Source organism: Tyto alba, unplaced genomic scaffold (assembly GCF_018691265.1).
Source record: "Tyto alba isolate M040663 unplaced genomic scaffold, T.alba_DEE_v4.0 Super-Scaffold_16, whole genome shotgun sequence".
Lineage (NCBI taxonomy): Eukaryota > Metazoa > Chordata > Aves > Strigiformes > Tytonidae > Tyto > Tyto alba.
In genome coordinates this window covers 12,733,837-12,757,935 of record NW_024881278.1, presented here as the reverse complement: position 1 = coordinate 12,757,935, position 24,099 = coordinate 12,733,837, and the positions used below count along the sequence as shown (strand labels likewise).

At 38.6% G+C, this 24,099-nt stretch overlaps 1 protein-coding gene across 2 annotated transcripts in view; it reads left to right on the top strand.

Annotated features, from left to right (window-relative positions):
* The window catches only part of ALK (ALK receptor tyrosine kinase), a 322,024-nt gene that overhangs the window by 140,118 nt on the left and 157,807 nt on the right, over positions 1 to 24,099 (top strand). For both annotated transcript variants that reach the window (XM_032989384.2, XM_042789515.1), the window contains exon 4: positions 7,327 to 7,528. In XM_032989384.2, coding sequence (XP_032845275.2) covers positions 7,327 to 7,528 — 202 coding nt within the window. The remainder of the gene's footprint in view (positions 1 to 7,326; positions 7,529 to 24,099) is intronic.

The following is a 24,099-nucleotide window of genomic DNA, read 5'->3' as shown; positions in this document are numbered from 1 at the left end:
ACTACTTTTTTCAGTTCAGTGCTTTTCAGCTGGGAGCAAACATTGCTGAGTCATTTAGGAATTGGGCTGTAACAGCATCTGGCTCTAGCTCCCATTACGGAAGGCAATACCTGGAGCTTTTAATTGTTTTCTTCTTCATTCTGACTGTTCTTTTGAAAAACTGGATGTAAAATGCTTTGCGAGAAAAACATCTTTTACTTGTTGTCTATCTAAAGTAAGTAGTGTGATGGGATTCAACTTTCCATCTGGATATGCTAGACATTATTGGAATTTAAACTGATAAATAGTAATAAAGTTTTATAATAGTGCTCCTTTGGTCTTCAGCTCACACAGTACACCTGAGTTTAGGGAAGCAACAGGGGAAACCTGTAAAAGAGCTGTGTGAAGGTCACTGCTAGGAGACTGTTCCCTCTGCATGTAAGGGTTGCCTGTAAGAGAGTAAGTAAATTAATAAGGAAAATTTCCAGGACTGGAGTGTGAGAAAAGGGAGGACTCCTGTCCTTCCTAACTTCGCGTTATGTTTCTATAGCACCGCTGCAGTTCCCAGGGATCACAGTGAATACTGGTTGTTTGAGGGAGAAGGTTTTATATGAGTCAAGTATTTGAGTTTAAGAGAAATCATATGAGGCAAATCAAATTTGCTTGATGCCTTAGTAAGAGGACAAAATTTGACTTAATTTTGCTTTAATGGATTAGTTGCCTTCCTCTTTATATTTAGGAAATGAAAAATACTTGAATAGAAGGTAATTTTATAGACCTTTGACTTGCAGATCTCTGCTCTGATACCAATCTTGGCCAGTGCTGTTTGCAGTTGTTCAATGTGTGCCGTAACTTGTCCATTTGTGAAATATATTACATGCCCACAAGAGTTAGTATGAATTCATTAGGGTTTCTGAATTGCTCTTGCATCATCTAGAGAAACGTGCTCATATACCTGCTAGGTATTAGAAGTGAAATCCTGGTTCTATTTAAGCTAATAGCAAGAACTCTGATCGACTTCAAAAGAGGTAAGATATCATCCAATTACCATAATTAGATTGTTAAGAATTGTTCAGCTCCAAATTTCGTAATAATTCAAAGGCTGTTACCTTCATGAATTTTAAGTCAGATGCAAGTGTAGCATGTTGCAAATCTTCTGGTGCTTATACAGTCACATTGCACTCAGCACTGGAGACTATTCACATTCTTAATGTTCAGCACATTTCAGAGCCTTGATGAGGCAATTAGAAAATCCATATAAATAAGCCTAGAAAAGGCATAACAGTATCTTTTCTTAATGTTGTCACTCAGGTAGTGCCCAGTTCTTCCATGGCTTTTACCAACTACTCAGCTCCTGCTATGACAGTTTTACTTGAACACTTAATTTGGAAGTTAAGTGTAAAATGAAGAATCCAAAGACCAGCTGTATGGGATGTTTTGTGATACTAGTGAAAATGTTCTCTCCAGTCAGCATCTCTAAAGACCATAAAACTTGTTTTAAATTATTTTTTTTTCTACTGTACAGTCCCCAACAGACGTTGACTGTTAATAGTTTTTACAGCTCTAATTTAATCTGGTAGAGTATTGAACTTGTACGTGAAAGGTAATAAAATCCTTTTAGTAGGAAGATGGAGTTTATGTTCAGAATAACAATCTATCAGTTTTGCAAAGGATTGTTAAATTGCTGGTTTATAACTGTGATCAGATTAAGTCAGCCTAGCTGTGTTTTGAGCCTTGCTTTTCAAGAAAATAAGTTAAAATAACAAAACTATGGTCTTTAGTTATCAGGGAAGAAATCTGCTTGAATTCGCATGGGGACACTTTAATTTGTATCAGGTGTCTGGATGTCTGCTTTGTGTGTGTTTTTGGCTTGGGTGTGTTGCTAAATATTATTTTCAAATAATGTGAACTTCCCTCTTCATGAATTCTAACGCACGCCACTTTGTAAGTGATTACATCCCATTGCCCTGTTTGATGTCATGTCTTTGGGATCGTATTTGATTGTGTGATATGATGTATACAAGAACATCTCATGCTGGCAATCCTAGACCTCAGGTGCGAGTTGAGGAATTGCCTCCATGAGTTTGTCCCAGAAGAGCTGGTTGCTATTTCTGCAGCGAATACTTTCCTGGAGACCCTTATTTTCCATTGTAACTTCTCAGGCTGCTGTCTTTTTGGGCTGCAGCCATCTTTCCTAGACTGCTGCCTCAGAAAGGTCAAAGGATGCGATAGGGTGCACTGACCTCACTGAGCACCATGACGTTATTTAGCAGAAGAGCCTGACCTGGCTCTGTACTGTGTTTACCCGGAGACTGACTAGGAAGGATTTAGGATAAGAGCAGTTAGAAGGGTGCATTGAAAGTTATTGGGTAGCTATCAGATGACCAGCTTTTACTGGGCTAGCAATAGGATACTAAGTTTGACCAGCTCCTAGGGCAAAGTGATGGCTCTGTCTTTTGAACATCTCAGGGTTGTCTCAGCATTCATTGACATGAGTGTCTGACATTTTGTACATCCGTATCAGACAAGGATGTGGGGCCACAGATTGTAGGAATGAGCTTTATTGCTGGCGTGGTTTTGAGTTGTAGTCTTACCAGTCTATACCCCTTCATCTTCATCTGAAAACTTTTTTGGACAGATGCTTTATTCATAGTGGATCTGTACATGCATAGCACATTAGCATCAGTTTTCTTGTTTACAAATACCTCTGTTATCTCATTAGTCCTGAACAGCACAACTTGAAGCTGTCTTCATCATCTCAAAAGCATCTTGCTACTGAGCTGATGATAAGCCATCCTTCCCTTTTTGTGACAGGAATGTTAAAATGTTGTGAACAAGCTTCCAAAGGATCAACAGCAATTTTTCATGCAAGATATATTAATTTATCTTGTAATACTCCTTTTATGTCAACTGCAATAATTCCCTGTGCTTAAGCATAAATATCTCTTCATGTGTGTTTGTCTGAAGTACCAGCAAGTTGCCAGAGATGTTATCAGACACAACACATGAGAATGAGTAAAACCATTGTATTATGGCTTCATGTATTAAAAAAAGCAGTAGGGAAAAAATATTATTGGAATCTGAGTACTATTGGTAGGTTTCTCCCACCGTTTGTGAGTGTTTAGGGGGAATGTGTAAAATGAAATATTTGCATTTAGACCAGCAATTTCTGAAACAGCACAGAGCAATATCAGCTAGTAGGGTTTCTGTCGTATAATGCATACACAGGTGTATCTGGTGCAAAATACTGAATGCTGTTCCCTGAGCAACCACATGGTTCTGCAGGATGATGATGATGAATGAGCTCAGGACCCAGGAAGCGCTAAGTGCCTGGGTCTGTGGCTGTATATCTAGTTACAATGTGATTATTTTAACTGCATCTCTTTAATATCACCATTGCGCTGTGCAGCCAGAGTCCAATTTAAAACCTGTAGCAGAAGACTCCTGAAATGACTCATTGGTGAATATCTTTCTGGAAAGCAAATAGACCCTTCAGAGTCTGGAGCAATAGAACATAACACTGGCAGCATGTACTGTGAAGGGGCCTTTCATCTCAGCTTATATCCCTTGATATCTAAATATCAGCAGAAGTTTGTTTGAAGCTACAGTGGTTTTTCTAGCTATTGACCCAGGAGAATCCCAAGAGCCTTATTAGAGCTGTGAGCTAATAGAAGAAAATAAGTGCACGGAAATCATAGCTGAAACCTTAGAGTCTTACAGGTCTACACAATGATCTTAGATAGAGTGTGCCACATGAATTCCCTCCCACCGGAGGAAAATACAAGCAAATGTGTAGCTTCTAATTTTGCCCAGAAAGTCCACTGGTGTGAAACAGAATATTCTGTCCCTTGGCATGGATGGGGAATTGATCTCCATGTGATCTTTTAACTCTTTCAAAGTAGCGGTCTCTAATCTGATCCTGAAAATATGGTGCTCATATTGATCCCGTGGGAGGCTGTTGCATGAAACAATGGCAAGCAGTGACTGAGAGATTGTGCCTTTGAGGAAAGGGAGAAGTGTTAGGATTTCTGTTCAAAATGTATCATTTCTCACTTTAGACACATTAATTATTCCTTTGTGGGATTTGATGCCATTGATTTCAGTACCGTAAGTCTTGTCAACTTTAATGAAAGAGGATTTGAGCCTGTATCAGTGGGTTATTGGCTTTGTATATGTGTCTGTATGTATGCAGTTGACTGACAGGTATGTCCTGTATGCTTTGGAGACAGCAAATTCATGAAACTGGGTTTGTCTGAATTGGTCTTTTGAGGCTATTGCTGTGTAACAAAGCCTCTGCATTTTCTATGCGGTTTCATAGCAAGTATCCCTCATTTCAACTTTAGAAATGGTCCTAATAACACTAAAACCAAACATGGCTCTGATCGTTCTTTCCTTAGCACTTATGGACTAGACAAGCAGTAAAAGCAAAAAGAGAACACCACAGCAGATGGGGAAGTCACCCACAAGATGGTTGAGCATTTGAAAGAAAGAGCAAAGTTATGTTTATTCTCTCCCTTTTTTAAAAAAACAAACACACAAACAAACAAAAGTTTTTAAAAAAGATAATGTGATAGCTCTAGTATTTGCCCAGATAGGTGATCTCCCCAAAAGTATGCACTAGGAGGACATTTCAGAGAAGGCTGTGTACCAGTGGTGAGCCTAACACAGTGTAATAGCCGCGTCCTTCAGAGTGATTTTCGAGGCGCAGGTTCAGAGCGGCGTAGTGTGAGGCTGTTCTTCCTAGCGTCCTGGGAGAGGGTGCCGGTAGCCCACACCATGGCAAAATTGTATTCCTGTTAGCAATATAATTTAGTAGGTGAAACTGGGCATGTGATGAGTAATAAGCCACCATTGGAAAGAGTGAGCCCTGTAACTAGAGAGTAGAAATATAAAAGCCAAAGTAAATTAGTGACTATCTCACAAATTTGCTGTAGCAGCTAGCCTGGTCTACTACTAGACTTCACTGATGTTTCAAACCTGGCTCCAAGTCAGGGCATAAGAGGGACTATCCTTGGAAGCTCTCTTTTATTTAGAACCACTGCAAGAAAAGAAGGCATGAGAGCTGCCTTTGTTTGTTGTTTTAAAAATCTGACTCCCTGTTGCAAGGCAGTAAGATGAGCAAATGGCTCTTGCACCTGGCAAGTTACCATCAGCAATTATTGCAATGCTTAGTGTCTTTTTGCCACCAGCAGAAGTCTCTTTGCTCCCTTTCATGTCACAGATTTCAGTGTTCTTATGGGGATGGTACAATTAAAGCCACAAGATTTAGTGCTCTAATTCTCTTTTGCTTGCAACAAAAAGGAGAGACAGGGAAGGATGATACATGTAGCTAGGTTTATGTTTTGATTTTACTGACCAGCAAAAATACTGTGTATATGTAACTGTGACAATAACAGAGTTTGTTTAAACTCATCAAACCATTCCATTAGTAACTGAATTAAAGACTATTATTTCACATAAAGGAATATTGTTATTAAAAAAACCCAAATGCTGTAACTACATTTTACTGCTCCTTGTTTACAGACCTCAACATCTGAGCAGGCTGTACCTTATGTATTTCTGTGTGTTTTCTAGATTTAGATATGTCAATAATGTAGTGCCAATGTCAAGAACACTGGTTTTGACAAGTATGTCAGAAATGCTGCTTATGATAAATGTGTGTATGGGAGGGAAACAAGATGGTTGACAGGAGTCCAGGTTTCATTTTTAGCCCTTCCATTATTACCCTTTATGTGACCCAAGATGAATTGCCAAATCAGACTTTTTCAAAGGGAACATCTGTGAGCACGAGTGCAGTTCCTCCATTCTAAACTGGCACCTGACAGTGAGATATTAAAATCTGAGCTCTTGACCCCCAGTTCAGTGGAGAGAAATGTGAACCATCAAAGGACAATTCGCCAGATCCATTTTAGGATGAGGTGAACTACCAGAGATGCTCTGAGTGGCTGGTTTGCACTTTGCAGTCCACAGCTTAGACACCGAGGTGCAGGTGAGCAGGATCCATTTGTGGTCGCTCTACAGGATTTCTCAGACACCCTGGATCTCAGCTGAGCCATGCTCAGTGACACGGAAGATCATTCCTCTGAAGATTCAGCCTTGGTATTTTCAAAAACAAGCTGCTGCTCCTGCTAAAATTTGTGCACACTTAAATTGAGGTTTAAATTACAGCCCAGTTGAGCCTTAGTTTCTCTCTCTCTGAAATTAAACTGTTGATCAGATCTGCATGTTTTAAGTATTAATGGGCAGGCTTTATTAACAGATGCTTCAGGAAAGGAAATCTCATTGTCTTGATTATCTGACCAGTCTTGCTAGAATCTATAGAGTATCACAATTTTTCTTGCTTCAAGGATTGGTCCCGTTCATTTACCTATCTGCACCTTTCATTTACTAGCTACACACCCCAGTGTGCCTGCTCTGTGGACAAATTGGTAAATTGGTCGGCTGCCAAAAGGGAGTAATTTGACTTACCTTAAATGAGCAACAGTATGATGAAAATACATTACCTCTCTCCCACTGGGTAAGCCTCAGATTGTATTGGAAAAGAATTAGGCCAAGGGAGTCAATGTACTGGATAATAATGAAATGTTTAATGTGGATTAGCTGCATATAAAATTAATACATTAGAATGAATTGCTGAAGAAATAAAATTGTCAGGCCTTTATCCTGACTCTAATGACTTAAAATTGCAGCATTCTTCTGTTTATAGAAGAGCAAAAGTAAAGCCATTGAATTGGTATTCTTTATTTGGGTGAGAGAAATAGATATAAAGTATTATTAAAAAATAATTTTATATATATATATCTCAGAGCTGTCAAATCGGGATCCCACTGAACCAAGGCCATAATGTTTAGGCCTGGACCACACCTGAGAGGTTACAGAGGTGGGGATGAAGCCCAGGAAGAATAGGTACATGGAAGAAAGAATCTAAAGATAAAACTCTTTAACCACCTGCCTGGGCTTACCTTTGTAAGTCTCTTGGTTGATTGAGATGTATTGTTCCTGTTTGTTACTTTTCCCTGCCCTTAATATTTATGGCTTTTTCCACTTTATACCTTTTATTCTGGGAGTTAAATATAAATGTAATCTTTCTTGGACCGTCCAAAGGTGAGTTGAAATGTTGCCTGCCCATGAAGATCTTAATGGGTTTAATACAAAATGGGCAAACTTACCAAACTAGTTGGCAGAGATAATCTTTGACTGGGAGGTATGGAAAGGCTTCAAAGTGAGCTGTGGCATAAAAATTGCAAGTATTCATCTGTACTCTGTGAGGCCTTTGGTTTGGTTTGGTTTGGTTTTTTTTTTGTTGCTGTTGTTCTTAAATCTTTCTTGTTGTCTCATCTGTTCTAGGTTTGTTTCTGTTTCTCAATGCATCAGAGAGGCCAAGCCCGGTGATCCTGAGCCCTTGGCTGAGAAGCAGCAGTGACCAGTGCATAGTTCAAGTGGCTGTTTATAAGTTTTACCAGCAAAGCGGAGAGTATATTGCTCGTGTCCTTCCCATTGACGAAAGCAGCAGTGAAATCTTGTCAGTGGAGAGTCCAGAGAAGCATGGGTAAGTCTCATCCTCTTGTTTGGCTCACAGCTTGAGTTGAGAAGAATCACATGACTGTGTAGCAATACAGCCACAAAATGCATGCTGCACATCTACTAAGGGGAGCAGGACACCGCACCAAGTAGAAGTTTGTCTTGCATGCATCTAAATTGTTGTAGAAGCTGGAGGTTTGTGTTTATTTTATTAATCAAAGCATCAGAAAAATACTGGATCCACGTAACAGTGAGCCTCTAAGTTGACATCATCTTTATTCTCAATGATTGCAAGTACAGACATAGTGTGTATACTTACTCTAAGTTTAAAGCTTTTCTGACTAATCTGCTCTATCTGATTTCTTTTTACTACTTTTTTTACTCAAGTGTACTATCAGAATATCTACTGAGTCTTTGCAGTTACCTGTGTTTGCACACATTTTAGGTTTTGTCTTGCGTTTCTGTTTTTTTAAATGTCATCTCTTGTCAATAAAGCAGTTCAGAGCTACTGCCAGAGGAGGAAAGCTTTTGATCTTTCAAGGGTGCGACTGTTTGAAATGTTTTATCTTCTTTGTGCAACTAATCTTAATTGTTGATGATGTCTTAATTTGTCATTCTTCCTGTGCATTCTGTTAAATTTTGGTTAGCAGCAAAACAGCAGGAGCTGAACTCAGTAAATATTTCAAAATGCTATAGTAATGGATTAACTTAGAATTGAATTTGCATGTATGTGAGCCTAATGTTCTACCTGTTCTATGTACTGATCTTTTTTATTTTTATTTTTTACTTCTGCTGTGAAATGTGTGTTAAGAATCGTAATTTTTACTAAGCTTCTCGGATGTTCTTTGTTTTGGTGTGATAGATTAGAGAGTTTCTGATAGCAAGACCTGCTGGCTTGTGCTTGTAACAAGATGTGATTATCTGATTACTGTCTACAGCAAATTCTGTATTTTCCAGTAGCAAAAGGAGAATGTGCAATAAAAAACCTTACAGGAGATAACCTAACTCATAGAAGCAGTTTGAATAGTTGTAATTCTCGTATAACACATGGCCTATAAAAGTGAGGAGGAGAGCTTGTGTGTGGATCTAGATCATACTTAGTTCCAGCAACATCATCCAAATTGTAAATTACTGTTGATGTCTGGGGAAAGGTAATTAGGGGAGCTGCAGCAGCTGTCTTCTTCCTTAGCTCTTTGCAAATGCTGTGCTCTATGTCACAGCCAATAAAAGTGCTTTGTGGAAAGTGCCTCCTGCACTGGTGATGCCACTGTCCCTTGGCACTTCCAGGGAATACCGCTGTGTGTAAAACGCTTTGCTGTGCTGCATGGAGGAGCTCTAGCTTGGATCTGTGGGCAGGCAAAACTCACCAGGAGCACAGGCAAGTGCCAAATGTAGAGGAGCCTTGAAGGGAAGGAAAAGATCGCTTTAACTACGATAACAAATGCCTACCTTTGGCATCTGCTGCAGACAGTATGGACTACTCAGCTGTGCGTTGCAGATGGAGGTTGTCACCACAGCAAAGAGGGTCTGTGCTTTTAAAGAAGGTGGTTTTGGTTATAGCTTGGCTGTCCTGTATGCTTGAAAGAAATGCAGCTTGCTCCCCAACAGCATTTCTGTGGCACAGAGAGTAGTAGGGATGTGCCTGTGGCTTTCACGGTTCTGTATGGCTGACTCTGCGTGCTATAAAACTTTCCAGTTGGAGCAACTGGCTGGTTCATTTTTCCCCCTCTGGTCTTGTCTCTTTGCTTTGAGAGTCAGTAGCTCTTCCCCCAGCTCAGCAGTGCAGAAAGGCTCCAATATTGTGCCCACATAAATGTCACATAGGGGTAGTTAAGTGTCTACCTTCAGACTGCAGCCACAGATGATAGGGTGGAAGTCTTCTGTCATTTGCCCTAAACTTTCATTCCAGCATTTGCAAGTGCTCCTCTGCCCTTTATTTGAAGCGATGATATCTATTTATCCCAGCTTTGATAACAAAACATGCAAATCTCACTTTTGTAAAAATCTTCTCTTTTAATAAGAATCAAGAATAGTTGATTGGAAATAGAGAACAACTGAATAAAGTTTTTAAATGAACTAGCAATTCTACAGTGGAAATCTGTCCTGTTTAACATTTTATTTTGTCTTGGAAATTGCAAAGAATTGTATTGTTTTGTAATGAATTCTTTGACCATACTATAACCAAATGATTTCTAAAATTTTATAAGGATTTTAGCTCCAGGTGCAAGGTAATTGAATTCCTTAATATGAGACTGTCTTAGAAATAAAAATACTTTAAAGTTTCACAGGTGACACTTCTCTGATTCTCTGTGCTTTATATATTGTTTTGCAAACAAGAGATTCAAAGTGTGCATAGTTCCTGTGACTGGTATGTGCAGTAGTGAGTCCATGCCATTGCTTAAAATCAAGCTCATAGCAGGAAGAGTATATTTTATTGAAAGAAATGCACCTGAAGGGTGATAAAGTAATAAATTAATTCCAGGGTGGATTTTCTTATATCTTGAACTATGCACAGTGTCAGTATCTTCTCACCTTTTTTTTGTTTGTTTGTTTTTCCTTTTAAAACTTCATAACCTGAATTACATCTATTAATATCTTACAAAGTCTTCACAGTTTACCTACTTCCTAAGAGAAAAGAAGCAGATGCTGTCAGGTGTTACTATTTCATTCAGGGTGAAACCAGGCAAGCAAAGGTTTTGGTTGACAGCACTTAGAGCTGATTTTAAGTAGAATATATGTAAAGCTGTGAAGTTTTATTAGTCAGTTGGAGGCACCATAGCACCCAATATTTATTTGTTACCAAGGTTCAACTGTGTTGTCTCTGTGGCAAAATACTAGGTGTGATTTTGATGGATACTCAGCACACGTAGAAACTCAAAGGCAGAACTAGTGATGTTCTGTTTGCTCCTCTGGTCTCATTCTCTCTAGAAAAAAATAGCCCAAGCCTGTGGACTGAAGTTGTACCAATTCCATAATAAGGCATAGTGATTACAGAAGTTGTGTGGAAGATGCATATTTGTTTTATTTTCTTACTTGATATATTTTACTGCAGATGATCTATTGCGCGTAGGAAGAAAGCTAGCTAATTTAAGATGCATTACATAGCAGTACTATAGGGCAGATGGAACAGACACCAGAAAGAATATGCCAGAAGTGATAGCTGTGAATGGTTCCTGAGTGATGAAACACCAGAGGCTGGCAAAGGGATGGTGATTTTATATTATGCAGAAACTTTGCCAAATACAGTAATAATTTTTCTACATAATATTTGCAACAATGCTTACCACTCAAAAGATAATTAAGTCCTTGTTTATCAGTTCAACAGAATTGTATACCTTTTTATTTTTTTTAAAGAGCAGAAAAGTCTTACTCTGTATTTAATCTGTGGGTTTGGGAACACCTTTGGTTAGACCTTCTCTAATTTAGTTCCTAAGCAATCAGTAGGATTCCTCTATGGGGAGCAGCACTTTACTATATTCTGTTAGAATCCAGTTTGTTGTATGATAGAGTTTCTAGATGATCTGATTTTGTGGATGTGTTTTTGATATGGTTAGTCTCTTCTGGCATCTCTTGCAATTCTGTTGTGTTTTACAAGCACCTGCAAATGACACAGGGAGAGAATCAATGCAGTGCTGTTGATCCTTGGTAATGGCAAGAGTTGTTATACCTCCTGCCATGGAGCACAGCACTTTCTGATTTACCCCAAATGCCCCTAGATGTGGTTACCATCTTTTGCTGGTTTTCTGCTCCCAATGTGCTGTATACAATCCTTTCTTGTTGCTATTTAATGGACGTCCTTTTTTGTGTTACTGGAGGTGAGGAAGTGGCAAGTACATTTACACAGCATATTGGATATTTGGCAAAGCTGAGTTACTTTCACAATTTGAATGTTGACTTCTGGGTGCTTGTCAGACGGCCACTGATTTTAATCCACCTCTTTTTTGTTCTCCCATCTGTAAATGTCCTTAGTAAAGTGGGGAAAACACAAAGGAAAACTTGTCAACAAGGTTAGAGTTTGCAATAGAGGATTGAATTTTATTTGTTTTCATCTGTTCATTTCGGAGAAGTGAGAGTTGGGAAAGGATAAAAATAGCATTGTTCATTTTAATTACCATTATTATTTTACATCTCTACCTGCACTATTAATGGTAAGTTGCACTATTATACACTATATATATCAAACCAAACGTTTTAATAATCCCATAGCAAATGACAGCATAACTGCAATTTCGTCTTTCATTGCAGACCTCCCTCATCACTAATTTCATAATCATGTTCTTGCCCCCCCCAAATAATGTAACAAGCAGATCTTAATACTGTTGCCATAACTGAAGGTAATTGAGGCCTCCCTGAAGAGGAGAGGTGGGGAAGATCCTCAGATCAGCTACTTCAGCAGTAATACCGGGATGCCAGCCTTGTTCAGATATAGATTGAGAATATAAGATTTGAACTATTGGATTGAGTTCACTTCTGCATGATCTGTGCACACCGCCTGTTCTGTCGTGTTGCTGTTTTTTCTCTGTAGAAAAGAGCAGGGTGATTTCTCTTAGATATTTTTCCATGACTTTTTAGACTGTAATTGCTTTATATTAATGGGACTTTGTCTCTTCCTACAAATCCTTTCAACACTTTAGAGGCAAAGGACAGTTGAGGTTGTGACACTGACAGATCAACATGATCTGTTCTGTCACCCCACGCTTAGGGCATGTGGACTGTCGAATCCCTGCATCGAATTGTTGATATTGAACTATACATCTTTTGACTTAAGCACACCTATACAAACCACATAAAATGTCCTTTCCAGCCGTATGTGATTTTTGAGCTGTGAGTAGGACCTCTAGACTAGTCTGGAGCCTTAACCAAACATGAGATTCATCTGAAGACTTTTGTGTAAATATATGCAGTAAAAAGTATCTCCTAAATAAAACCAAAGATCTGGACGTGCATGCATAAGGAGAAGGAAGCCATAAAATACTACTATTCCATATAGCCAGTGCTTTCATAGGTACATGTATATTTCTGAACAGAGCACTTCCAAAAGAGAAAAAGCACCTGGTTTTGAAGGTTACTACAAATCATGTTAGGCTATTCCCTTTCTGGCATCTACAACTTCACTCGAGATTGATTGCAGTGATAGATGTCAAGAAAAATAAATGAAGGAATCACTAGCATCTGTCACATTTGACCTTGGGGCTTGGAATCTGAAGGTTATTTCTTGTACTAGTGTTGTTCCTTTTCTTGTTCCTTTTTTTTTTTTTTTTTAATTTCCTTCTTCCCTTCTTCCCTTCTTCCCTTCTTCCCTTCTTCCCTTCTTTCCAATAACCTTACTAGTCTGTCTTACAGACCATGGACTTAGTAGAAGGAATTTACATTCTTGGAACCCTTTAACCTTAGAAGGTTAACGGTAATATGAATAGCTTGGCTTTTTTTGTGGATGGAGTTTTTTTTTCTTCCTTCTTCTTGAAAAAACACTTTACTAAATTCAAGTCTTTGTTTTGCAAATCCCTGGATTTACAACATAAGAACGAAGACCAAAGCTTGTGTATTTGGGCTAATTCATATGGGCGCTTAAACTCATATTTAGACATCAAAATATGTCTCAAAAAATTTACAGCACATTTTGGTCACAGAGAATTCTAAATCAGGAGTTTAAGTTATTCAGTCTAAACTAGACATTTGAGAAATGTAGGTAATCCAGGAAAATAATCTGGATTTATGGATTCATTAGAAACTGAATTCTTCCGCTTTGATGGCCAGGCATCAGTAAAATCCTTACTGTTACAGAGGAAACTTCAATTGTTCTAGACAGAAAATTAGTAATTAAAGTCTTCTTGTGCTGTTATCTACCAGCCAAATTGTAGTCCCTTTCAATCTGTCATATTAAATGTAAAGAAAGAAAAAGAGGGGGGGAAAGAAGTAAGATATTGGTGTGTCTCTTCCCCTTTCCATTTTCCAAAGATACTGTCCTTGCTACCTGTGAAGAATCAGTCCATTTCATAACAGATGCTTGTATTTGGAAAGAGATTTTTCATCTTCATCTAACAACTTTGGGTTTTTTCAGTATCTCAGGTCTAGATCTGCAGAAAGCTTTAACTCTGTTGGTTGTGGCACCTTGAGGAGTTTGTTTTCAGTGGATGAGGAGATTTAAATCAAAACACTTCAGAATGTGTAAGGTGCACTGGAGCCCTTCAGAGCTCTGTGAAACAGTATGAACCTGATAGACAAATGTCTGGAAATGTGGAAAGATTGTTTGCCCATTCCACGAGCACTAGATTAGATTAAGTTGTCACTTTAGCACTAGAGGTAGGTACAGGTCCGTACACTTCTGCTTTAGACTTCTTAGTGGATTTCTTGCTGATGAAGTGTTATATTATTTCTTGAGATAAACTTGGATCCTTTTTGTAGATTTTTATGCAGCATTGGTTTGCTTTAGAGTGTGCTTTATTTTTCTTTATTTTTGCATGTAACCTCAAGTACAACAAAGCAGTAGCGTCAAACTGTTCCAGAAATATTTACTGTATTGTCAATTGAGATTGAACTGTAGCAGTTCATTTCCTCTTACAGACAAGTATATGGAAGTGAACTATTTATTACAAAGAATGATGTACTAATATTACCGGAAACTGAATTCTGAGTTTCATTCACTATTGTGGTACATCATATTGTGAAGCAACAATATTGTATGACCTCTTGAACCAACTAAAGCCAACCAATGTAAGTTCAGTAATGAGTAATTGCAGTTACTTTTTTTTTTTGTTTAGCAGTTCATTACAGTACAAATCAAACTGATTGGAAATCAAGGAAAAAAAAAAAAACAAACTGTTTTAAAGTTGAAATAAAAGTAGCAGTAGCAAATGAGGAAAAGTTTTGTCAAACATACCAAAATTTGGTTTATTACAGAAGCAAATTACTTAACGCGTAGAGAATGGAACAGCAGGAGAAAAATAAACCTAATTTTCAGAGTAAGAGTTCAGTTTTGTGAATACCCAGTGGAGTTACCTTTGCTGCTGCTTTTAACATGGTGCTGAACACACGGTAGCAGAGGAGGACTAAGGTGGTGAGCTGGGTGTCTGGTGTGCATCGGCGGCACAAGTATTCTTGTTTCCCAAATATTCACAGCACCAGCTGGTGGCTTCCCTGGGCTCTGGGAGCTGCTTGTGTGCATGAAACCCAAGAGGCTAGCGCATCAGACTGTAGAAATGATGCCAGACTGACCACAGTAACAAAGATGGGGCACCCTTAAAAGTGGCTGGTTTGGGTATTTGTTCTTTTGAAACCAAAGATTCCTTAATAGAAATTATTTATTACATGGCTCAAACAATTTCTTCATACCATTCTGAGCAATGTAATCCAACTTTTATACTCTCCAAATAGTGGGCACTGAAATCTGTTGTCTGAAACTTCTAGTTATGTCCTTCGGAATTATTTCCAGGATCTTCTTTTCTGGTTGTTATGCTATTCTCACTTTCCAAAGTCTGGGTTGTTCTTTGCACTCCCTTCTCTCATACCTCTGTTTCCCTTGTTTTATAGATGTCTTGTTTTCCTCTCTATCTGAAACTTTTACTTCATTTTTTAAAAGTCATTCCAAAATAACCTTTACAGCCCCATGTTGATGCTAGCCCATGTTGCACCTCCTATCAGTGTAGACATGCTAGGATGAATTTCAGTTTCCTAAAACCTAAACAAGCAAACAACCCACCACACATACACACAGCACCCAGCCTTCTCTTCCCAAGCATGCACACACATTTAATTTTGTCATCTTTCTTGTCTTTGTTTAGGTGTCCCTTCTGCTATACAGAATTGCCAGCAGTCTCTAGGATCCTTTGCTATATAGCATCCAAGTATGCTTTCCCACAGCCAAAACGCTTCCAACATTTGTTTCCAGAGGCTAGGCAACACGCCTCATTAATATTGCCAGCCTTGTTTCTAGTTGTTTTTCTGCTCCCCTCAAACTAAGCTCTCTGTCATTCTGCTGTTGGCAAAGTTTTATAACTAGCCTGCGGTATAATTGTTTTCCATATCTTCTACTTATTTTTGACCTTAAAAACCTTCCAAGTTCTGTGCAACCTCCTCTGTGGCTGTCCCACCTTGGAGTGTGGTTTTGTCATTGCATGCAATTTCCTTGGGGCTTTCCTTGCTAATGCGTAAGTATCTCCTTCTTGTCCAAGGCAAATCTACCCTGCCATTGTAAGTACTATAGAAGATTTACAAGGTAGTATTCCTCCCTTCAAATTCAGAGAGAAATTATTAACTAGGTGCTGATAACCTTGCAAAACCTAAAAATCATGTCCTTGACATGTCCGGCTGCTAAGAGTGTTAGTGTAGTGGTAATGCAGTTGATTCTGCTTTCTAAGCCTGGTTCTCAGGTATCGCTCTCAGATTATCTCAGTTCTGTTTCATGACTCACGCCGCAGGGTTCAAGTCATGTAGAGCAGCTTTGCATCCTCACTTTAAGGAACACTGTCTATATTGCCACTTCACCAAAAATGGTGCCTGTTATTCTCAAGTGCTGCTAAATCAGGTGTTTTCCACTCAAGAAAGGAGAGAACTCTGATAAACTTGACCACTAACTTAAAATTTACTTCTGCATATTAAAAAGAAATCAAGGATTTATTCAACAATAATTTACAAGTTAATTCTCAGTAAATTCCCATCTGGAAAATCGAAGGAAATGGAGGCTAAGAAACTATTTAGATTCTAATGCTTGCTGCACTGCCAGAGGATGTGGCTTGGGTTTCTTTTTGATGATCAAGGAAAGTACTGAATTAGCCTTTCTTTCCACAGGAATACAGTGAGGACTGCAGTGTTTGACATCAGTGTGAATCATTTTATGAGCATTTAATTTAAGCCTTGTGTACTGTATTTGTTAAATAATACTACTAATGCCTGAAAGCATTTTTCTGTAATTTTTCTGTCAAATAGCTACCTTTGTTTGCTTTTTTAAATTGTTTTCTGTGGCACAGATGTGCTACAGTAGAAATTATATTCCTGTAACAAAATACTGTCTCAGGGACTCTTCTGTCCTGGCAGTGGCTAGTCTGGCAAGAATGTGATTTTGGGTTGATACCAGCACCAAAGGCACAGGTTCAGACAGGGTTGTCAGATCTGCTTTATACAGCTTATTTCTTGACTTGTGCACTGTGGCAGAAGTGGATAGTGCTTGTTCTTAAAAGGAATCAATATAGAGAAGCCACAAACAGTCATGGCTTGCACAGTAGCATTTTGGTACCTTGTATACAGAAATGAACAGTCTTCCTCATCACATTTTGAAGTACTTGTCTTTTTTCCTACATTTTTTGCAAGGGGCTGCGTTCATCTGTGTTTCTTTATGGACACTGAGTTCTTTGAGTACATTTGCCAGCTCTTTGTAAACGTCGGTCCGTAACCTTATGATATTTGTTGCCTCCTATATCAGGTTGACTAAATATGATTTTTTTATTGGAAATAGCAGTAGTGAAGTTTGTTTACTGAATGTAATTGGAGCTTTTCCTGATCATCTGTGGCTTGGCATGCCATTCATGCTGATGGATTGAGGCAACAAACACACATAATAAAGTTCCTTTTGACAAGGCAAAGCTATTCTAAACTGGGAATTGAACCAGCAGCACCGTCTGCCATCCTTGATGAACTTCACATGAGGACAAGACTGCAGAAGATCAGTGCGAGACTAAATCTTTCACAAGGCAATGAAGTTTTTATGGCTCCTCTTCATCTAGCAAAGAATACAAACAGTAGAGTAAATGAGACGAACTCAGCTGTCTCTCATATTCAGATCAGTGGCCAGTTATTATGATGCCTTTATAATAGAATGGTATTACACTAAGGGGGAGATTTTATCAAAATATTTACATTGAAATACTCTTTAATAAAGAAGCCAAATAATCTGATTTTCTTCAGCAGAAGAAAAATACAAAGTCTAAAAAAACTTGCCCTGTGCAGTGTGCTTGCTCAGAGATGTTAAGATAACTTTAGTTAGAAGATCACTATCAGTATATTAAGTGCAATGGATGGCCTGATTATTTTTAGGATGTTAAACATCCAAAGAGTATCTAGATAAACCACATCAGAAAATAAAAACATGAGATGATCCATCCAATCTCCATTGTCTTAGTTTGAATGGAGACAGGATTCTTAAACCTAGGAACTGTTTTTTGCATCTCTGCTCCTTTCCTTTCTAAATGCCTGGCTTTCAGGAGGCTGTGGTATGGGAAGCGTGGGCTAATGCTTTTGACAAATCAGATCCATATCAAAACCATGATGATTGCAATTTGTTATTATTTCATGCCAGATGAGCTATTCAGAGGCTCATTTCTTGGAGGTCTCTAGATAGCATCTGACACAAGTTGATTTCCTTTTTTTTAAAGCCAGTTGTCTGAGAACTTCTTTCATTCCTTTAGGCAATTTCTCCAGGTCAAGGCTGGGGCATGTATCTGGACTGTTTGAAAGGGAATTGACTCTGCTCTTACCATTTCTGTTTTAGATAGGGGATTTTGATTGCTGGTATCAAGGCAGTTGCAGTAGACAGTGCCTAGTAAAACAACCCCTCTCAAACAATGAGAGATACCATCAACTTCAACGTTTATCAACAATCAGACCACTATCAATTTTTAAATGTTTTTTTCAATAACATCTTTCTTTTCACTGATTGCTTGCTGACAGTATCCTATCACAAAAGGAAAAAGAACAATCCTATATAATTTTACTGACTTCTTTCCTTAATAATTTGAAAACAGGGAGAGTGTTGTTCTCTTGGACAACAAAATTTTTGTCTTTCCATCAGTTCTTTTATCTCTTTTCACTTATTCCCAGGACCCACTTGTTCCCTGCTCCCTCTATCTCAACATAGTCTTCCCTTCTAGGTTTGTTTTCCAGGCTTTTTCATCTAAACAGGCTTTTCAGCTCCTCAGCAGGTCTCATTTTCATCTTCACTCCCTGTCTCTTGTTCCTGTCCTGCCTGCCTTTGACTGAGATATATTTATTCTTCATATGTTCTGGGTCCAAACACTGAGGGAGCCACAGAGCAGCTTATTTTGTGTGCCCAGGTCTGGTACTGCCTACTACAGCCCCGGGTGAGTGCTGGACACCTTTCCTTGTGCAATTCAGCTGCCACTTCAGGAGGAAAATCTCTGCCAAGAGGACACAAACATCAGCTTGTTAGAGGCTTGCAAACTGGCCTCACTGAGGTGACTTTTCACAGAAAGGGCCACACAAATGAAGCAAGTGATGCTATAGCTCTCCAGCAGTTCTTTCATCAAGTGATCTGAAGGACTCTTAAAAACATTAAGACCCCACTGAAGTAGGTGGTACTATACAAATGGACACAATCAAGCATTAAAGAGATACTCTAGCAGATCATTAGTGAGATGGGTATTCAGTAGAAGTGCAGCTGAGTGGCACTGCATTTATGTAATTATCTTTACTAGAAGAGTGCAAGTTTTAACAGGGAGAAGTAAAGTTGATGTCTGGGTTTTCAGAGTCAAAGGAATTGATTCCAGCGGAGATATTAATGTGTATCTCCTTCACCTCAGGTGAGTGGCCTAGCACTGTTTGGGGAGCCGGCATTAATCCGCTGAATCTCAGCATATCCACAAAGTCTAGATTCTGCACTTGTTGCAATGCAGAAACACTTGTAGGGGCAAAGTTAAGAGGAAAAAAAAAATAAAATTGTTCATAGGCTAGGAAAATTCTAGCTCTGCATCTGCTCCCGAGTCCTCATCATGAGCAGCACATGGCAGATACATTTCTACCCTGCAGGGGACAGGCATTGCACGTACTCTTTCCATGTTCTCTTCCCTGTGCCCCTACCAGCTCTCCCTATTGCATTAATACTCCCCACTCCTAGGATATGGATGTCTGAATTGTGTCTGTCTAACTGAATTGTGAACATTTCTTTCTCAAATTAATCACTACCCAATCCCAATTTCACGTGCCTTTGATGCCTGGTTTTAATTGCCTTAAAGCAGAAAGCTTCAATGAACAGAGAAATTAAAATTGCAAAATCCTGATGGCTTTTTAAAAGTTGTGTTATTTGCCTCTGCAGTCAAATTGAATAGCATGTTTTTTTGGTTGGTTTTGTGAGGTTTTTTTGGTTTGGCTTTTTGTTTTTTGTTTGTTTGTTTTATTTTTTTTTTAACAAAACAAGTGAATGTCTTCGTTTTCCATTTCTGATAGAGCTGCTGGCTTAACTGCAATGGATAGGCTACATTTTAGCTCCAGAACAGGGAACATGTTCTGCATTGCCTACCTTCTGGGAGAGATGTTGCAAGTCAGTGAAATGAGCTCTTCCTTTCCTCTGAAGCTGGACTTTATTTAGGAAGGAAACTGCCATTTGGAAAGATTGAAACCCCTGAAATATAATGGAGTCTCAGTGATATCACAGAGAGGGCAAAAGCAGGAATGAAGCATGTTGTATCCAACTGAAAAGCCAGAAGTAATTTAGGACAATCACACAGTTTCTTTTATCCAGATACTGTATCTTCCATGAAATCAGAACTTTTAATGGGAAAAGTTCAATTTTGATTGTTTTCCCTTATGGAGAGCTAGCTGAAATACTGCTCTCTTAGACCGACCCCAAAATCCTTCTTAACTATCTGTTCAGGATTACAGTGGATATCGTTTTGCTGCCTTAGTTCATGCACAACAAAGTTTGCATGTAATTTTTCACAGGGATTGTTCTTTATCCCTCTGATGAGGCAGCATGTCATGATGTGGCATGCCATGGAAATTGCATGACTCGAGGAGCATCATCATGAGTGCTGATGAGAAAATTCTTTATACAAGGAATAACACCACCCCTTGAGTGTCTGTGTAGGACTGTGTCATACAGCAGTAAGGCATGATAAGGGAGTGCAATTGAATGAGGAACTGACCAAGAGAAATACTGCAGGTCAGCTGTATAAAGCAAAGTAAAACATGCTGATAAATTAATATATATACGTATTGCTTTAAAAATACAACTGTGATGCTACTTTACAAATTGGTTGGGTTTTTTGAAGTGTAATAGCAAAGCCAAAGGGTCCCACATTTTATCAGACTTAAAAGTGAAGTTACTTTGTGGAGAAAAATCACCCTGGTGTAGGATAAGTTTATTAATTATTGAGTGAAAAATAAGTTGTCTGTCAAATTGCTAGTTTTCAAATCTGAAATGTGTTGCCTTTTACCAACTTGTTTTGTTTCTAGGACTCGTATGACTGCTTTTTCCCAGTATTGACTTTTTCTTAATGACTTCTGCCTTGTAGCCTTCTGTAATAATTTATGCCATAATTGTGCTCAGTTATTATCTACTGACTGATAATAGAGTTTGTTTTACAAACAACATTCATTGTAATGTAACTGTTTGGTAGTGGCACAGCAAGCCATAGTAATAACTTTTGCAGGTTAATGTCATTCTTTGCTCAGCTATGGCTCAATTATCCATCAAAGTATCTTGTTTTCTGTTCCTTGCCTGTGACAGCCCTAGTGAGAGTGGTTTAGGTTTGCGGGTTTTTTTCAGCATTTAGGGGTAAAGTGGACTTTGATGCCTTTTTACCTCAGAAAAGTATTTTAAGCATTCTCTTGGAAAGTTCAGGATGTTCTTCAAGGTCAAAGACTTTATTGACCGTCTTTTTACAGTTACCCTTTTTGACAAGAATAGCTTTTCAGTGAAGATCCACAGGTTTGTAAGCAAGAAAAGTTGTCAATGAGGCAAATGGTTTTGGTCATCCTGTTGATTTGAAAGCCTTGTGTTCCTGAAAACTGGAGACATGAAACACCATAAAAATTTGTTGTTCACAGCTCATGTATCCCAGAAGTCTCTCTACTCTTGTTTCTGAGCCACTCTCAATACTTACTGAGCTATGTTTGATGGTTGCTCTTTTCTGTATATGATATGCCTGGGGTTTTTTCCTCATTGTGTCTCTCCCTAGCCATGTGCATTATACTATGTACAGGATCTGGCCCTTTCTCTCCCACTCCCTAAAAAAATTACCATTTTCTCTCTCTTCCTCTTTTTGCTTGACTTTATATGGAGTGAGGGATTTTTTATTTATGGGCTGGTCATTGCTTGCGCACATAATTTGTGTGCATATGAGGGAGAGAAACACACACACATTCATACACACATACTTCTTGCTTTCTGACTCTGTTTCAACAGCCTGGTGCTGTATCTTCTTACATCCTTCATCCTGGGATGATTGTTGAAGGGTGGTTTTGATGGTCCTTATTTCCTTTTGGAAAAGCCATCAGTGTTATGCAAGTCCCATTCCTCTGCTAGGGAATGCAATTCTAAAATTATTTTTTAATGGTGTAGAAGAGGCATAAGCTCAATATGTTTTCAACCATAGAAGGAGGAGGAAAGGAGGGAGTGTTCCTTCAGCTCATTAATCAGAATGAGAATGAGAAATGGAAACAGCTTCCTAGTCATTTACTATTTGCTCCAAAGTAAATCTATCTAAATATTAGTGCACTGATGATAGTAAAAAAAAAAAAAGGGGTGGCGGGGGAGGCAGGAAAAAAGCCTTGTCATTAGCTTGTCATGCTCTGTAGCAAGGTACATGGGAGACCAAAGATATATGTACTATGGCATTTCTGTAATGAAAACTTGAGCAATAAAAGTAGTTTCTGCTATGTTCTGGAAAAAGAACTCTCAGAGGAAACACATTAACAGTATTTCACATTACAAATTATTATTGCATATTCAGCTATTGTTTCAAATGAGAATTGTGTGTATTATAGGGTGAAGGAAGAAAGATACAGTCAGTATTTCTTCTGTAAACAGAATTAATATTTTATGCCTCTGGCTATATCAGTTCTACCCTATAAATTTAAGTTAATACTTTCACAGAATGATGAGTCTGTTGACCCTAGGGTACTTGATGGACTTGCACATGTAACATGGGTTATACTAGTAGTGGCTGAATATGTAAATCTCTTCACTTTCACTGTGGTTAAATGGAAGAAGGCATTCCAGTGTGAAAATGAGACTTGGTGGATATATCTAGAAAAGGGTGGTCTCCCACATGACCTCATGTCATAGAAGTTGGATATTACCAAATAATAGTGTTTGTGCTCTGAATGCAAATTGCATTTTTCCAGCCATGCCTAAAATTTTGAATTAATTAAATGCTTTGTTTCAACCACTCCCTTTTTTCCACACAGGAGGGGTGTGTGTTTGGAAAGCTGGTTATTTTCATTACCTTACACTGTAGTTAATTTTATGACCTTGCATAGGAGGTCACAGTTGTCTTCACAACAATTTGGAAGTAAGTTTAAAATATCATTGAGAGTTTCTGTATTAATGTGCTCCTAGCAGAAAGCTATTTTAGTGTTGTTAGAATGCTGATTTTTCTCCTTCCTCCTCTAATCTCCTTCCTAGAGGAAGAAATGTCCCTTCTTCGTCTTCACCTACTGTCCTCCCTTGTCTGGAGATCCAAGCTGTCTACCACTTGGTTCCCTTTATGCTCCCAAGAAACTGCCTCTAGCTCTTCTCTGAGCTGTGTTTAGTTGGCTCTGACTGCATATTTTGTTTCCCATTTTTGGATTTCTGAATGAAATTATTGATATGTACGTGCACTTTGGAATTTGGCTTCAAATATGTGTGTGAGAGAGAGAGAGAGAGAGAAATTATTTTTCTTAGTATGTTAGTTTCTGGATGTATAAATTGAAAAGTCTTAGACACAACAGTTGTTCCAAAAGTGGTGTGCCACTGAAGTTCCTAGTTCCTTGTTTGCTCCATTAAGCTGCAGGAAACTGTGTCTAGGGGGAACTGGGTCCTATTTCCAATTTCTGCATTAGCTTATATAAAAGGCAGGAGGAAGAAATATTTGTGTTTTTTTTTTTTTTTTTTTAAGGTTCTTCTGTTTGGCAGGCTGTTGGGCTGGCCTAAGATTAGATGGGGTCAAAGTGATATCCTAATGCTTTGACTGACAAATTACTCTGAACTTACAGAAGACCTAGGCTGATGTTAGCAGAAATCAAGAGATGCAGTTAATGTTGGTTTCATTTTACTGTTATAATTACTGCTTTCTGGAAACACTGCAGTGTCTTACCCCACTCACCTTTGTTGTGGCCTGTTGGAATAGGATGCTGGACATAGTTGACTTAGAGAAGGCTCCAAAGAAACATTGCATAAAGCTTGCCTGTTAAATCTTACATACTGCTTGCATTTGTGCCTTAATGATGTTTCATCAAGACGGTAGGATGTCTAATCCATATCAGCAACACTATTCCTTCATTTATATTTATATTAAACTTATGTTAACAGTATCATTAACATCTTAGTACTATTATAGCATAGCCTTATCAGTGTATTCTCAAAATGCTTCTTGCTGAAAGAGATTTGCTAAGTGCTTTATCACTAGCCAGAAATGGTTCTAGCAAACCAGTGAAACAGTCTCTAAATGAAAGTAGTTAATTTTCATTTCTCTTCCACTGAGATTGCAAGCCACAGTGGTACCCCCAGATATCCTGCCTCTGTAGTCAAAATGACAGTGAATTTTTTTCCTCTTCACAATCACCTGGCAGAGGATCTGAGCCACTCACCTTACTTGCAGTCCAACATGCTGTCAAGATGCAAGCCCCAAAAGTTCTGGAGAAACGAGAGTGGGAGTGAAGCACTAT